At 40.1% G+C, this 18,151-nt stretch overlaps 1 protein-coding gene across 5 annotated transcripts in view; it reads left to right on the top strand.

Moving 5' to 3' along the window:
* herc2 (HECT and RLD domain containing E3 ubiquitin protein ligase 2) overlaps positions 1–18,151 on the top strand; it is a 238,785-nt gene that overhangs the window by 165,717 nt on the left and 54,917 nt on the right. For all 5 annotated transcript variants that reach the window (XM_060826247.1, XM_060826244.1, XM_060826246.1 and 2 more), the window contains 10 exons: positions 1,606–1,749; positions 1,825–1,915; positions 2,768–2,945; positions 3,388–3,469; positions 3,552–3,723; positions 4,169–4,313; positions 4,977–5,202; positions 5,653–5,824; positions 13,751–13,937; positions 15,199–15,342. In XM_060826247.1, coding sequence (XP_060682230.1) covers positions 1,606–1,749; positions 1,825–1,915; positions 2,768–2,945; positions 3,388–3,469; positions 3,552–3,723; positions 4,169–4,313; positions 4,977–5,202; positions 5,653–5,824; positions 13,751–13,937; positions 15,199–15,342 — 1,541 coding nt within the window. The remainder of the gene's footprint in view (positions 1–1,605; positions 1,750–1,824; positions 1,916–2,767; positions 2,946–3,387; positions 3,470–3,551; positions 3,724–4,168; positions 4,314–4,976; positions 5,203–5,652; positions 5,825–13,750; positions 13,938–15,198; positions 15,343–18,151) is intronic.

The following is an 18,151-nucleotide window of genomic DNA, read 5'->3' as shown; positions in this document are numbered from 1 at the left end:
AGCCCAATGCCCAGATTTCCGAGATTAGCCCCACTTGGACTCTTGGCATCAGCAATGGAAGCAAGATGGCACCAAAGAATGGTGACATGGTTCTGTCGCAGGGATGCAGTAAAGGAACTCACGGCTGACTGACTAATTTGAGCTGGTGATTGTCTCACACTCTGTGTGCAAGAGCCCGGATCTAGGACCATGGCTAATCACATACGGAATGTAATGTTCAACTTTTACCTTTATTTCCTTATTTTTATACTCAGGTTTATTTCTGTATTTTAAGGTGGCGCCAGAGGACATTATAAACACAGTGAAAAGTACTGTATAACAAATACATGTAACGAATACACATGACAATAAATACATCAATCGGTCAATTATCATTTATGTCAAATAGTTTTGCATATGAGCTTAATGTCAAAACTCTCAACTTGTGATTTATTTTGCAATTTTAGTTTTTGAAAAATTCACACCATAAATTAATTCTTAGACTTATTTCCATTTGTAATACTCATTTGAGTTGGCATTCCTATTGATGTATCTCTTAAAATTTCTTCAAGTATTCTTCTGATTATCTTTTGGTTATGAGACCTTCAGGCAGATTTCACAAAGCATCAGTCATTGTGAAGATTTAGCGAATGACTTAGAATGACATTTGCTAGCCTAAGTTGTGAAACCTGTGAATTCAATCAGCAACTGATTACTTTTATAGATGATTTAGCCAAAGTGTGTTTTCCTTGTAATGCAGCAATCTTGAGAAGTGCTATGTCAGGGAGGTTCTCATAGAATCTGAGGGAATAATAAATATTGAGCTTACTTACTTTTCCCCTTTTCTAAGCTATTTTTAGATAAATCTTCATTCCTCTCTGCCCTTATTTCTATTCTGATATTACTTGGATCCATTCTATTCATATGTGTTTAAACTTCATCTGATCTGCTTTCAAAAGAGTGAAGGCATGCTTTAGCAGGATGGCTTTGATGTACAGTGTTTAGGAAGTTTACTATGGCTCGTGAGTCATGATAACCTGTACCGTCTTCATTCTTTTTTCCTAGCCATCTTGAATCTGTTGACTCAGGTAGTCTGTGATTCTGTATCTTCCTGGCAGCTAATGTTGTTGGTGTTGTGTGTAAACCTTCAAAGTGAATGTACACTAGTACTTGACTGTGGGTATGGGAAAGGAACATCACCTCCAATCTTGGTGCTATTTTCAGCATTACATTGATGAATGCAAGTTTTATTCAGCAAGCAACACTGTGTAATGGGATCAATAAATTACCCTCCAAACTTTAAACATGTGGGCAATTTTGACGCTTCTATGAACATCTTCATTAGCTTAGCTAACTTGCTACATGTCATGGATCAAACATGTTGCTTCCTCCTCTAAATAGTTCAGTCAGTCAAGAGACGATGCATTTACTCTGGGAACACTTTTTAAAAGGACAGTTTCTTGAATTCCTCTGCCATCTCCTTTATTAATGGCTATTTGTCCAACGTTATCCAATTTACCTAATTTCCTCTTTGTATAAATGGCATTTTAAAATATTGTAAGCTTTGAAGTGCTTCTGACACTGCAAAAGGTTTATATACATGGCTGACTGAGTTTTGCATTGCAGTTACTGCTGAGGGAAAGGTCTATGCCTGTGGAGAAGCTACTAATGGAAGACTTGGTCTTGGAATATCCAGTGGAACAATACCCATCCCTCGACAGATCTCAGCTCTTAGCAATTATGTTGTAAAGAAAGTGGCTGTGCACTCAGGTATGTAGTCAAATTTCTTTTTGAAGCATTGTCATTTAGTTCATAACTGTATTTATATTTCGCTTTGCATTGCAGGTGGTCGTCATGCAATGGCTTTAACTGTTGACGGAAAGGTCTTTTCCTGGGGTGAAGGAGATGATGGAAAACTTGGACACTTCAGCAGAATGTAATTTTCTTTTAAAAACAACTTACTTTTGCTTTTTGCTGTATTTTTTCTGCAAAATTAATTGCTTACTTTTAGGACTAGAATTTGTAAGATTACCTTTTGTCCCAGGATACCAAGTAGCCTTTGTGCATTAATTAGGAAGAACTAACTAATTTATTTGAAGCTTTTTCTCCTATTTTGCATTACCATTCCTTTCCCATCTCATGTCTCATTCCCCGGTTAAGTAGTTGTCCTTGCACTCTTTAACTTTGTTTACAATGTTTCTTTGCCTATTTCTTTGTTGTGACTCGTTGTGGCTCCAACTTCTGTTGGTGTTTACTTTGAGTTGAATTCTTTGTCCCCTGTGAGAAATGATCTGATCTCCAATATGCACTTTTCACTAATGACAAATGAATATTGGAACTAGCATTAGGAGTTTGTTTCTTTTTAAATTGGAACCACATTATGTTGTTTAGATTAGTGTTGTTTTATGACTGTATATACCCTACAGTGCCAAATTTCCTTTGCTTCCTGTCAGTGCTGCCATTATAGTTCTGATGCAGTCTGCATCTAGAGTTATGGTTCAAACTACCATTGGTGTCAGCCAGTTTTGGACCAAATTCTACCCACTGTTCAATGTGAATATGAAGCTAAAACTTATTTACTACCAGTGCAGTTAGAATGATGTATGAATGCATTATCAGATTCTACTGTCTAGTGCCAAACATTGGATGTATAGAAAATCAGCTTCTCAATTTTAAAGAAATAGGAGTAATTGCACAATTTGCTTTAAAGTATTTAGTGTATCTTGGGTTTTCACTGGACATGTCTTAGCAAGAATGTTCACTTTTTCCTTTTCTTTAAAAAACACAGGAATTGTGATAAACCAAGACTGATTGAGGCATTAAAAACCAAGCGTATTAGAGATATTGCTTGTGGAAGTTCTCACAGTGCTGCCATAACCTCCAGTGGTGAACTGTATTCATGGGGTCTTGGCGAGTATGGCAGACTTGGACATGGAGATAACACAACACAGTTGAGACCAAAATTGGTAATTGCATAACTTTGTGTATTAAACAGTTAACGATACTTTGTGTGTTGCTAATAGGAGACTAAAGCTTAAGGTTGCTGTTACTTGGCTGGTAAAATAAAATTTGGACAATTTTGCATGCACCAGCAGACTTGTAGAGCTGAATATAATTTTTTTTTAAAAGTTGTCTTTTCTGCCCACTGCTTAGGAAACTAGAACAATGGCAGCAGCAGTTTGATTTGATGAAAACCATGCTTCTCCAAATTAAAACAGAATTCACTTGGTTGTCATTGCATGACTCCTCTATTCTCTCCAGAGATGTTGGCTAACATACTGAATATTTTGGCCACTTGCTATTTTGGCAACATTTTATTTTGTTCACAACAGATACAATAGCCTTCCACGATGTCATAAAATGGTGCTAAAATTGATCTAAAAATGATATCATATTTATTTTAACTAGGTGAAAGTTCTTCTGGGGCACAGAGTCATCCAGGTCGCATGTGGAAGTCGAGATGCACAAACACTAGCGTTAACTGATGAAGGTAGGGCCAACTTTGCTATTTAAAGCTATAAAACCTTTCATTACCTACAATGCACCTAGTCTATTGGTATATTTTTCTACAGGTCTGGTATTTTCCTGGGGCGATGGTGACTTTGGAAAGTTGGGCCGTGGTGGAAGTGAAGGTTGCAATGTTCCCCAAAATATTGAAAGACTCAATGGGCAAGGGGTTTGCCAGATTGAGTGTGGCGCTCAGTTCTCTTTGGCACTTACAAAGCCTGGTGTAGTATGGACTTGGTAAGTTTAAGTTCAAAAAGTACATTGTAGTCCAAATAACTGATTATCATGTTAACTAGTCCAGTTTCTATTGCCACTATTAAGTCTTGGGACTTCACAGGGAATCCTGTGTTCACAGATGCATGGATTTGCACCAGAGTTTTAAACTTCTGGAGGCCAGAGGTGTATGCTCTGAACCTTCCATCACTGCCTCCAAAGTTCTAGCTTTTTCAAAACATTTGAAGTTACCATCAGAAACATAGGCTAGATGTCCTGAAATTTGCACCAAGAATTTACACCTGTAGATCACAGGCATAGAACCTATGTGGGAAAGGATTTGTAGTGAAAATGAAATTTCATGCCAAATGTTCAAAGATACACTCTCAGGGCATTCTGGAAAGCATTTTATGATCGTAATATGTATGAAATTAAATTAGTACCATTTAAATTTTTTTTGTGTCCACAGGGGCAAAGGTGACTATTTCAGATTAGGCCATGGTACTGATGTTCATGTTCGGAAGCCACAAGTAGTGGAAGGTCTACGTGGGAAAAAGATTATTCATGTGGCTGTAGGTGCATTGCACTGTCTTGCCGTCTCTGATACAGGACAAGTGAGTGCATACCTTTTGTTCAACAATCGTTAACGTTCTAGTTAAAACTTATGCAAAGAAAGGGAACACTGTTGGTTTTACAAACAAGACCCTTGGAGAAATGATTCAGTCTTGAAAATAGAGCATCTCAAATTTCAATGGACACCAAAAACTGCTGGAAATCGCAGGGTTCAGGCAGCATCAGTGGGGGAGGGGGAGTTAGGGAGGAGAGAGAGAGAGCAAGCAAGCTAGTGTTTCAAGTCTACAGCTCTGATGAAGAATTATGTCGAATTGAAATGTTAGCGTGCTCTTGGATGTTGCCTAATCCACTGATTTCCAGCATTTTTTTGTTTTCAATACAGATGCCAGCATTTGCTCCAATGTCGAATTTCAAGATGGAGTGACCTGCTCATTTTCTTTTAACTTAGCTTTTCACAGGCCTTGAAATGGAAGCTGAAACTCATTTCATAAGTCATTTCAATATGTTTATTTAATCCAGTGCCTTTATAATTAGTTCTACTAATGTTCAAATTGATGGGTTCATGACGGATAGCTAAAAGGGCTTTTGATCACTTTATATAGAACTTTCTGTGCACTAATATGGAACTTCATAATATGCCACATATATTGTCCTAAATTCTTGATTTTAAATCTAATCTTTCTTTCTGAATTGGACGTTCTTAGGTTTACGCTTGGGGTGATAATGACCATGGTCAGCAAGGAAATGGAACCACAACAGTAAACAGGAAGCCTACCCTTGTACAAGGTCTAGAAGGACAGAAAATCACTCGTGTTGCTTGTGGTTCTTCACACAGTATAGCGTGGACAACAGTGGATGTGGCAACGCCTTCTGTACATGAACCAGTCCTATTTCAAACTGCTAGGGACCCATTGGGTGCTTCATACTTGGGTAACTTTATTAGTTGTGCCTTGATAATCATTTAATTTGTATATTTGCTAAATGTTTTCAAATACTAATACTTTGTGTAAGAAGAAACAAGTGGCATGTTAGATTTCAGCATATTTCCCAAGTATAAATGTATATAGCATGCAAGTGTGTTTGTGTGCTTATACCTTTTCATAGTTGCACATGTAATTGCGCACATTTTAAATTATTGAAGATTTCATTGTGTACTCAGGAAGCCTCTGTGTTTTAATATTAAGCTGCCTGCTTCCATAATTGTGGGATTTGTGCAGTTCTTCCCTTTGGTCAATGTAACTTATTCTTTGCTTATAAACTTAAATAGATTAACAATACACCCCCTCCCCACCCCCAAACACTTGAATCTCTACAGGAAAAATTTATGTTTGAAAGAACAAGATAGCATATTTGTAATTCAATTCATGTACGTACTTATAGGTGTTCAGTCAGATCTAGACTCCTCCACCATCAGCAACAAAATGAGTGGCACATGCAATTCGAAACCCAATCGCCCCTCCTTGGCGAAAATTCTACTTTCTTTGGACGGGACCCATGCCAAGCAACAGGCATTATCCCATGTGCTGACAGCTCTGCAGATCATGTACTCTAGGTAAGCACTTCTGTTTTTTGAAAAAAAAACACAAAATACTAATCAACCTGTTCAAAGATGTTATTACATACATTTGGAACAGGTGAAAGTTGAGCCTGTGTGTCTTGAACCAGAGGGAAGGACATGACCACTGTCGCATAAGAGTCCATATTTAGGTAACAATTTACAGCTGAGTAATATTGCTTATTTAAATTATTCCTGCACCTTAAATAAGAATAAATCAGATATTTCTGGTTATGCAACTAATCAAAAGACTTTGCTTTTTTATATAGATGATAGCAAGATCCACAATCTGGCAATGCTTATGTCCTAGTTTCTGATGAGCAGATCAATGATCCAAAGGAAAATGCAGTTGTTGCAAAAAAGTGTTTTCTATTAGTATGTAGTAATAAAAAGTGGACCACACACTGCAGCACAGAGGAGCTACGAAGAGCAGAGGAAAATCACCTATACAGCATATTCAAAAAGAATGGGTACTCAACGAACACAGTATGCAGATTTCTCAGCAACAAACCCAAATAAGCAGACAAAACACATTCAGAAAGCCTAGCGTCACTCCTCTGCATCAAAGATATCTCTGTAATGACTGCCAGACTACTCAGACCCCTTGGCATCATGGTAACCCACAAACCCACCAATACACTAAAACAGCAGTTAATGAACCCGAAAGACCCCATATAAACAACAAGCAAACTAATGTCATTTACAAAATACCTTGCAAGAACTGTAACATACTACATTGGAAAAACTGGCAGAAAACTAGCCACTAGGATACATGAACATCAATTAGCCACAAAACGACATGACCCACTCTCTCTAGTATCCTTACATACAGATGAAGAAGGACACCATTTTGACTGGGACAACACATCCATCCTGGGGTCTAGATTAGAGTGGTACTGGAAAAGCACAGCAGGTCAGGCAGCATCCGAGGAGCAGGAAAATCAACGTTTCGGGCAAAAGCCCTTTATCAGGAATCAGCATCTGTAGTCCTTGTTTTTACCACATCCATCCTAGGACAAGCCAAACAAAGACACGCATGAGAATTCCTAGAAGCAAGGCATTCCAATCAGAATTCTATCAATAAACACATTGACTTGGACTCCATTTACCACCCTCTAAGAAAAAGAACACAAAATGACATTACCATAGGAAATGATGTCACCAACCCAAGGAAGCCTAAATACATAGAAAGTGGGTCACTAACACCAGTGCATCCCCAGAGGCTCACTGATGATGTTACCTAGTATGGTGACGACAAGTATGAAAACAAACCTTCCAGCTTATCAAGCAAACTTATATTCAGAATCTCAAAGCTCATTATTCTCTGTTTATTCTCAACAATTTAAGAGAATATTGAGAATATTTTTGACTGCTTGAGAATATTCTCAATGATGTAACTAATAAAAGACAACCAGTCTTTTATCACCTGAAGGCAAAATACTTCCATGTGTTAGATTCTGGTCTAGAACAGAATTGTTAGTAAAAACCTTCCTCTGGGATGTTATATTTTGCTTTTTTTTACGAGTAGCGTAGCTTTTATTTATCATTTCTACCATGTTCAACTGATACTGTAAAAATGAGACAGCCTGCCTCCAAGATCAAGGGTGCTACATGGACAGCACAGACTACACAATTGTACGTGGCATAAAGTGCTTAGAAGTGCAAAACACGCAACTCTAGTGTAATAGAAGAATGGTAAGCAAAAGACCTATTTCTCGCAGCAATTCGAATTTGTGCAAAGAATTTCAGATGAAAAGACTCCGATTATACTATGTTAAGGAGCCTGATGGCTTGGGGGAAGAAACTGTTGCACATTCTGGCCATGAGAGACTGAATGCTCTCATTCTTCTGCCAGATGTCAGGAAGGAGAAGGGTTTGAATGAGGAGTGTATGCGGTCTTCCTCAATGCTCTCAGCCTGTCAGATGCAGCGTGTGGTATAAATGTCTGTAATGGAGGGAAGAGAGACCCCGATGATCTTCTCAGCTGTCCTCACTATCCGTTGTAGGATCCGAGATGATAATCAACTACGAAACATAATACGTGAATGGTGCATTCCCTTTTTTAAATCTCCTTTTCCTCTTTGTCACTTTTATGGTGGAAAGCCATTCTGTCTGTCTTCACAGCCTTTCCTGTAACCCCTCTCTTTGGGGCAACCCTTTATGGTTCCACTACTCCTTGTTTCAAGGTAGCCAAAAGCACTAAAATTTTGGGGTGCACTTTAAGTTTAATTATAAGACCTAAGTCTTGAAATGCCCATCAGCCATGATTGAATGGCAGAGTGGACTCGATGGGCCGAATGGCCTTACTTCCACTCCTATGCCTTATGGTCTTATGTCAATTACAATTGTAGACTGGCTCTCTCAAAATGAATCTAAATGTCATTGGTTTCAATTTGTTACAAGAGCCATTCCAGGTACAAATATGCTTTGTAACTTTTGCAGAAGTTGATCATAGCAAATACTAAAGAAATAATACTTAGTAAAAGTTGTGGTTTTCAGCCTATCGCACCAATTCATGACACTGATTTACTGGGCACAAGTCTCTCATTCTGTTGACTGAACTTTTTTTAACCTCCTTGTACATTGAACCACTAAAACTGAGGCCTTATTTACCCACACTAGCCACTACTACCTACATTTGATTGAAGATAGCCTGAACTCTAATTGGCTTATTAAAGCGTGAACACTTCATGGTCATTCCTTGTTTGGCTTTGTCTAATTCCTAAATTTTGTTTTCCAAAAGTAATGGGCATCTTACTGATATTATTTCCAACTGTCTCCTTATTCATTCTTTAACATGCCAGTCATTTTATTAGATTGTCTCTTTCATAACAGCTCATCCCATTCAACTTTACCAATGCCATAGATTTTTTTTCTAAGATTGCATCAATAAGCACCTAATGTCTGTTTGGCTTATGCCATGTCACCCCCTGATGATTACCTGTCATCCCAAATGTTCCAACAGATGCATTAATGATCTCCAAAATTTTCGTTGTTCTTTAACTGTCAAAAGCACAATAGCTGTTCATACTTAAAACAAGCTAAGGCTCAAAATAAACATAAAAACATAAACCTAACACTAAACACACAGGCCTGTTCCACTAAATTATGAATCTCAACCATTTTAAAATGTAGCTGTGTCTTTGAGCAAAAGCCTTCTTAACAAAACTTTCAACCTTGCTTTTAATCTGGGTCAACGCCTACTTCCCTGCAGATATTGTTTAACAACATCCCACAGTTAAGTAGAATATAATTTAGTTCCTCACTGCCGAATCAAGTTACAAGTATTAGTTCCTGAAAATAACTCCAGTCCTACAGTCAAATAACATAGATCTGGCACATCAGTGGAGAGAAAGCAGAGTTAATGTTTCAAGTCCAGTGCCGTTTCATCAGAACTGTTAGCAGTTAGGAAAAACTGGAATTTATGCTGGACAAGGTTGGTAGAGGGTGGGGGAAGGGGGAAGGAAGAGATGAGTGTATAGGTAGAGATGGAGCCCAGAGAGAGAGAGATGAAAGTTGAAGGTAAATGAGAGGATTATAGATATCAGGCCAGGAAGCTGAATGAGTGTTGTGGTTCTGTTCGGCGAGCTGGGAATTTGTGTTGCAGACTTTTCGTCCCCTGTCTAGGTGACATCCTCAGTGCTTGGCAGCCTCCTGTGAAGTGCTTCTGCGATCTTTCCTCCGGCATTTGTAGTGGTTTGAATCTGCCGCTTCTGGTTGTCAGTTCCAGCTGTCTGCTGCAGTGGTCGGTATTGGGTCCAGGATGGTGTGCTTATTAATATCCTTAGTAGCCACTCACGCAGATGACAAGCAACATGAATTCGACTGGGACAACACCACTATTATAGGACAAGCCAAACAGAGAACAGCCAGGGAATTCCTAGAGGCATGGCACTCATCCACAGATTCAATCAATAAGCTCATTGACCTGGACTTAACTTCCTTCCACCTATCACATTCCCAACGCCGCTCCCACAAGTCCCTCCTCCCTACCTTTTATCTTGGCCTGCTTGGCACACCCTCGTCATTCCTGAAGAAGGGCTTATGCCTGAAACGTCGATTCTCCTGCTCCTTGGATGCTGCCTGACCTGCTGTGCTTTTCCAGCAACACATTTTTCAGCTCTGATCTCCAGCATCTGCAGTCCTCACTTTCTGCTACCCATTCTCTGCCATCCTCGGCTCTCATTATCTTATATTCAGCTTCTCTTCTGCCTAGATATACCACACATAATCACTCAGTTACCTATCCCTTTCATCTCTCTCCCTCCCACTTGCATGTGCGTGCACTCTCTCTTTCTTGCGTTCTCTCTCCTCTCTCTCTCTCTCTCGTGTGCTCTCTCTCATATTTCACCTATCCACCTTTTTCCCTGCATCCACTTGCACCTACTGCTATTGCTTCTGATGAAGAGTCACTGGACTCAAAACATTAACTCTCCATGTTAATACTGCCAGAACAGCTGAGTTTTGCCAGCGATCTTTATTTTTGTTTCAGTCCTGTCTTCTCTCAATCACATAGTCACAATGGGCATACACCAAGGTTATAGTCTAAGTACTATGCCTTTTCTCTTATTCAAAACTCCTCTGCTAATCTTTGCGCAATCATTCTGCAGCTAGTACATGGCATTGATTTCCCACTTGTTATTGTACTTGACTATAAACTTTATCTTTGGTTGCTCACCACCACTGCTTTGTGCAAAGTATTTCTGAAAAGTTATTTACCTCGTCCTGAGTACATCCTTGCTGCTACAGGTTCACTGTTCAAACTTTTGAGGCTACGACACTGAACATTTCCAGTGCTCTCCTTGCAAATGTTATGACACAGGGACACCCCCCCCACATTTAATCACTAATTTAAATCTGCAATACAGAAATAATTTAACTCTTACTGTAATCTGTTAAAATTCGAGAGGCAAAGAAGTTTCCCAAAAGTCACTATTGAAAGTAAAAATTAACAGCATTAGTTTTTTAAAGTCTAACAGAATAATTAACTAACAACTGCTTAAAACTCATTTATGTAAACCTATCTTTTACTTTCTCTTCTACAATATTGGTCTGATAAAACCCCTGATTAAGATTTACAATAAAATTTCACATTTTGAAAACCAACCAGCTGGTGAAATTTGACTTTGTATTTTCATCTGTCGTCTTTTCTTCTTAGGGATTTCTGTTTCACACGTCATTGGTAGTTCAAGGTACCTTTAACTACTGGGCAGTCTGCATATGTTGATGGCTTGGCAGTTCTCCCCCAAATGTTCAATTTTTTTCCGCTGTCATCCCAAAGCATTGGATTGTTTCATTGGTATTAATATTGTCAAATACTAAATTTAAACTGGATTAGAGTTTGGTATTTTGGGGCATAATCCTTCAACTGTCTTAAAGATACAGTACCCCTTATCTTCTCTCTTCTCCCCCCCCCCCCCAAAGAAAAAAATGAACCATTATAATGAAAAAAATTACTTCTTTGTTTTGTCATAGAGATGTACAGCACAGAAGCAGACCCTTCAGTCTAAATCATCCATGCCAACCAGATATCCCAACCCAATCTAGTTCCACCTGCCAGCACCTGGCCCATCTCTCTCCAAACCCTTCCTACTCATATACCCATCCAGATGTCTTTTAAATGTTACAATTGTACTAGCCTCCACCACTTCCTCTGGCAGCCCATTCCACACATGCACCTCCCTCTTTGTGAAAAAGTTGCCACTTAGGTCTCTTTGATGTCTTTTCCCTCTCATCCTAAACCTATGCCCTTTAGTTCTAGACTCCCTCACCCCAAGAGTCATGAACAGAGTTGTGGCTGAGTTAACAAACTGTGTCTAAATAGACTGCAATATAGTGATCTTTAGTAAATCCAGGAAAGATCACATGGTACTGTTGGTAGAGCAACTCGAACCACTACGAGAAGAAAAACTGGTGATAAACTTAAATAAAACTGAATTTGCGAAAGCAGTGGTGACGTTCTTGGGAATAAACATCAGTCGTGGAAAGTTGACCCCACGGAACACAAGGGTGAAGGCACCGAGGAACTCCCACGACCAACCTCAAAGAAAGAGGAGGTGCTTTGATTCTTAGGACTCTGTGGATCCTATCAGAAGTTTGTTCCAAGCTTTAACAGTGTAGTGGCACCATTAACCGATTTGCTGAAGAAGAACACAAATTTTAGGTGGACAGAACCACGCCAGGAGGCATTCGACCATTTGAAAACTATATTTACCACCAAACTTTTCAAAACCTTTTAAAGTCACCATCGATGCGAGTGATATAAGAGTTGGAGCTATACTGCTACAGAAAGATGTGAATGAGGTTGAACTGGTTACTCTTTGAAGAAGATCAACATCTCGCAGATGAAATACTCCACGATCGAAAAAGAGCTGTTGAGTTTAGTGCTGGCCTTAAAACATTTTAATGTGTATGTCATGAACAATGTACCGTCAATGGATGTGTACACTTATCACAATCCTCTTATACTCTTAGAATGCTTTAATGACAAGATTCCAATGAAATAGTCTCAATCTTATGTTACAGACTTTTAATTAAAAAATCATATATGTTGCAGGTCGCAAGAATGTAATCGCAGATGCTTTATCTTGGATCTAACTGATAAAGTTGCGATGAGATTTGTATTTATATAATGTTTTTTTGTGTATAACACACACACACACACACACACACACACACACACACACACACACACACACACACACTCTCTCTCTCTCTAGTTAAGGTGAGCGTAGATTAAAGTTATTTGTATGTTAGGCTGATTTGTTTAAAGAATAGAAAGAAAATGAAGCTATCTTTTCATTATGATGGTTCAAGTTTTTCTTAAGGGTGGAGGTGTTATGAAGGTGTCGAAGTGTACTGTACATTGAAGAGAATGAAGGACTTAGTGCTGGAGAATTTACAATGTGACATTTGTTTCAGAACAGATACCACTGAATTGCTATGAGACAAAAACAAATTCGAGTTCGGCCAATCAGTTTAAGATATACCCCAATAATACAAAATCCCAATCCAGTTTGAATTTAGCATCTTAATCTTAAAAGCCAACGACACAATCCGATGCTTTGGGGTTATAAGACCGGGGAGGATTGGACAATTGAGAGGAGAACTGCCAAGGCAGCATGTAGAGATTATCGATCAGTAATCTCTGAGACAGAATCCCCAAGAAGAAGAAAAGAAGATAGAAATACAGAGAAGAACTAAAAGCTGCCTGGTTTTGAGATAAGAAGTTTTATTTTGTAAATCTTAATCGGAGGTTTTTATTGGACTAGTATTGTTAGAGGGGAAAGTAAAAGATAGGTTAGAGGAAGGAGTTGTAAATATTTGTTAGTTAATCATTCTCTGTTATACTTCAGGAAATGAAGTTGTTAATTTTTACTTTTAATAATTCTTGACCTTTCGAATTTTCACAGATTACTGCACGGGATAAATATTTTCTGTGTTACTGCTTTAAATTAAACAGGAGTGATTACCCCATGTCAAAACACATGCTAACTGCTGCCCTAGCCCCTCCCATCTACCTGTGACACAAATTTCAAAGAACTATCTACCTGACCAAACAGCTTTGCCTTGCTCTAGCCTATCCGATGTCCAATTGCATGTTCTTTATTTCTTTACTTCTCATCACCTGTGCGTTATCTTGCCTGTCTGTTTGATCGATGCTATTGTAGCACTTAGCTCAATGATAACCAGCATGCTGGTCCAGCATTTATCTCTGTTTTTTAAACATTGGATTCTCTAACTTCAATGGCTGGTAATTTCCGATTTTTGTTAGAGTTTGGGTTTCTAGTCATACACTTGACAGATTGTGACTTTCCATTCCTCCAGTGTAACAGTTGGACATTTATACATTGACAAACCCAGACATACTAAACTGCAGTCACTAGAATTTCCCTTTTATGTTTAATTGTTTTTTTCTTGCAGGGATGCTTTGGTTGGAGCTTTGATGCCAGCGAGCATGATTGCACCTGTGGAGTGCATATCGTCATCTCCTGTACCACCAACAGACTCTTCTGCAGCCACAAGCCCGGTTGGTGAGCACGCTACAGACATGGCAAGTGATGGGGAGGAGAGAGAGAGTCCCAATCCTTGGCAGGACAGGAGAGGAGAGGTGAGAACTCAAATGCAAGTCTTGGATGTTTATTTGTTGCTGAATGGTGTGCTCTAAAAGAACATTTTAAAGTATATATGTATCGTATGACATTTGTGATCCTGGATTAGAGTGGTGCTGGAAAAGCACAGCAGTTCAGGCAGCATCCGAGGAGCAGGAAAATCGACGTTTTGGGCAAAAGCCTTTCAGGAAGAGAGGCAGAGTGCCTGCAGAGTGGAGAGATAAATGAGAGGAGGGTAGGGGTGGGGAGAAAGTAGCGTAGAGTACAATAGGTGAATGGGGTTGGGGATGAAGGTGATAGGTCAGAGAGGAGGGTGGAAAGGAAGATAGGCAGGTAGGACAAATCATGGGGACAGTGCTGAACTGGAAATTTGGAACTGGGGTGAGGTGGGGGGAGGGGAAATGAGGAAACTGGTGAAGTCCACATTGATGCCCTGGGGTTGAAGTGTTCTGAGGCAGAAGATGAGGCGTTCTTCCTCCAGGTGTTGGGTGGTGAGGGAGCGGCGGTGAAGGAGGCCCAGGACCTCCATGTTCTCAGCAGAGTGGGAGGGGGAATTGAAATGTTGGGCCACAGGGCGGTGTGTTTGATTGATGGGGGTGTCCCAGCGATGTTTATGATCCTGGCTGAGTCCAAGATGAAAAGAAAACGAAATGAGCAAAGAATATTTGGCACAATTTCAAGCCATGCCACTGTTTGGGTTTACCTTATGAAGAGAGCAGTTTAGGTATATGCTCTCTGCAGTTTAGAAGAATGGGAGGAGATAAAATTGAGGTATGTAAGATGCTAAAGGGGACGGTCAAACTGGAAATAGAAAAGGTGTTTGCTCACGTTGTGCAATCTAAAATAAGAGGTCATAGGTTTAGGAGCAAGAGTGGCAGAGTTAAAACGGAAGAGAAATTAATTCTCTTGAAGGGTCACAAATCTGTGAAATTCGCTACCCTCAGGTGTGGTAGATACTGGAGCATTGAGTAAATTTAAGAAGGAGATTGAAGTGTTTTAATTAATACTGCATTTACAGGTTACGGAGACCGGGCAGGAAAGTGCACTTGTGGCCAAGGTGAGATCAGCCATGGATGTATCAAATGGCAGACCAGATTCAGGGGGCTGAATTGCCTTCCCTGCTCTTAGTTGTTATGTCCTTACATGATGATCTTATATATCCAGCACTATGCTGCTAATCTTTGGTAATTGTCAACATTCTTTTTGAATCATTTGAGACAGATTTTTATCACTCTAAAATATGTTTCTTACATCTTGAAGGTTATACCTTCAGAGGAAGCTGTAACTCCATCATCTGCTGTAACGCCCTCTACCTCAGCTACTTCTGCTCGTCCTTTCATTCCAGTGACTGATGACCCTAGGGCTGCCAGTATCATAGCAGAGACTATGACCAAAACAAAGGAGGTAATCAATGCAATTGCAATAGAATTGAAATGATTTACTCGGACATTTTGACAAATTGCAAGTTATTGGTTATGCCAAGAGTTTATTAAGCAACAATAGAAGATGAGTGATTTGGGTTAGAATTGACTTTTTCTTGCGATGTTTTGTGGGAAATGGCTGTTCTGACATTTTTTCTCCAGAGTAAAAGTGGCGGTTTCTCCCTCTGTCTCTTTGTCGTAATGTGGAGGTGCCGGTGTTGGACTGGGGTGGACAAAGTCAGATAATACCAGGTTATAGGGTAAAAAATGAGGTCTGCAGATGCTGGAGATCACAGCTGAAAATGTGTTGCTGGTTAAAGCACAGCAAGTTAGGCAGCATCCAAGGAATAGGAAATTCGACGTTTCGGGCATAAGCCCTTCATCAGGAGGTGAATACCAGGTTATAGTCCAAGTTTACTTGAAATCACAAGCTTTTGGAACGCAGCCTCTTCGTCAGGTGTAGTGAGAGAGAAGAGCACGCAGACACACAATTTTTGGGCAGAGAGATCAAAAGATCAGTCACCTGGTGTGAATGGAGTGTCAGATAACAAGTCTCTGCAGGTGACCAAGAGCATTAGATGGTGTGAGTAAAGTATAAACAGCTGAATAACCAGCAAAGGGATGACCTATAAACTGATTTAATGAGGAAGGGAGATAATTACAAAAAATTAAAAGTAAGGTGGTGCTGGAGACAAGCTAAATGAGTGGAATAACATGATAGGTGTAAGAGTCGCATGTTGAGGGTCTAACCAAAGTATAGATAATCCCAAACTATACAAAATAATTGAGATAGAGAGATCATAACAATTTATCAAGGTGACGGTGTCAAAACAGGGCAGTAAGGAAGATTTTACAGATACAGAACAATGTGGTGGGGTTACATGCAATGCAACGTGAACCCAAGATCATGGTTGAGATTGTCTTTGAGTACAGAACCCGTAGCAGACACAGAGGAATTCATCAGGCAAATGGGACTCTGGGAATTCTTCCACAAACCCGAGATGTCAACAGCAAGCCCAGTGAGACAAACAATGAACCAGAACAGCCAACAGACAGATCAACAGTGCAGTGACCAAAGAAGAAAGAATTGAATGGGACCCCTCCAGGAAGCCACTGCCCTAGCCTCGATGTGTACTCAAGCCGCTCTCACAAGATAGAGTAGGACATCACCCAAGCACAATGCAGTGCCAGCCATGCTCTCAAGACCAGTCACAACATTGTCATCAAACGAGCAGACAAAGGAGGAGCCATCGCCATACCAAATAGAACAGGCTACTGCAAAGAAGCACACCAATTACTGAACAACCAGAACACTATAGATAACTAAATGCTGATCCGACCAGAGAACACACCCGTCATCTCAATCAAGACCTTTGATCTACACCTTCAGAGTAATCCTATGCATTCTCATCTTGTGTACTTCTCACATAGGAGACTTCTGCCTTCCAAACTTACACAAAGCCAACACACCTTGATGTTCCATTGTATAAGGCAATGGGACCCTGTATGAGAACCTTTTTGGCTATGTAGAGGGCATCTTGAAACCCATTGTACAAGGAAGCCCCAGCTTTTGTCGTGACACTACAGATTTCTTATAGAAACTCAGTACTGATGATCCAGTCGAACCAGGAACATTCCTTGTCACAATGAACGTTTTGGCACTCTACGCCAGCATCCCCCTTGATAACTGCATCGCTGCAACAGCTCAGTACTCAAAACCAACAACTGCTGATTTCTAGATACCATCCTCGAACTCATCTGCTTCATCCTTGACCATAACGTCTTCATCTTTGACAACCAGTGGTCCATCCAGACACACACAAGAGCCATGGGGACCAAATTTGCACCCTAATATTCCAAGGTTTTCATGCACAAGTTTGAGCAGGATTTCTTTGCTGTGCAGGACCTCCAACCAGTGCTATACACCAGGTACAGTGGCCACATTTTCTCACTTTGGACTCATGGTGAGGAATCACTGAAACGACTACATAGCGAAATCAACAAGTTTCATCTCACCATCAGACTTACAATGGACTTCTCTTCAGAATCATTCTCATTCTTGAACACTCTCACACGCACGCTCTCACACGCACGCTCTCACACACACACCCATCACACACACACCCTCACCCGTTACACTCTCTCTCTCTCTCTCTCTCTCTCTCTCTCTCACACACACACACACACACACACACACACACACACACACACACACACACACACACACACACACACACACACATATATATAGATGGACACCCTGGTCTCTCGAAATCCTTGTCTGCAGCATATGAGTATCTTTCATTGTCTAGTACTACTTCCCCTGAAAAGAGAGACTATGCTGTGTTCTTTGTCGTCTTCAATGCGTCATCAATGACTGAGCATTTCACAAAGATCATCCCTATGTCTCCAATTTTCGCTTTCAAACAACCGCTAAATCTTAAACAGGCCATCATTTACAGCCTAGCTTTCAGGACAACATTGACCACAACACCACGCAACCTCTGCAAGACATGTCAGACCATTGACATTTGGGAACACCATATCACTTGTGACTTGCCCACTGTTGTCTATCTCATATGCTGCATGCAAGGATTTCCTGAGGCATGGTATATTGGTGAGACCATGGAGTCGCTTTGATAATGGATGAATGGACACCATACAACAATTGCCAGACAGCAATGCTTCCTCCCAGTTGGAGAACACTTCAGCCGTCAAGGACATTCAGTTTCTGATCTTCAGGTAAGCATCCTCCACGGTGGAATCCAAGATACAAGATACACAATGCAGAA

Source organism: Hemiscyllium ocellatum, chromosome 6 (genome assembly GCF_020745735.1).
Source record: "Hemiscyllium ocellatum isolate sHemOce1 chromosome 6, sHemOce1.pat.X.cur, whole genome shotgun sequence".
NCBI lineage: Eukaryota > Metazoa > Chordata > Chondrichthyes > Orectolobiformes > Hemiscylliidae > Hemiscyllium > Hemiscyllium ocellatum.
Note: the sequence above shows the minus strand (reverse complement) of the source record. Positions and strands in the feature narration are given on the sequence as shown.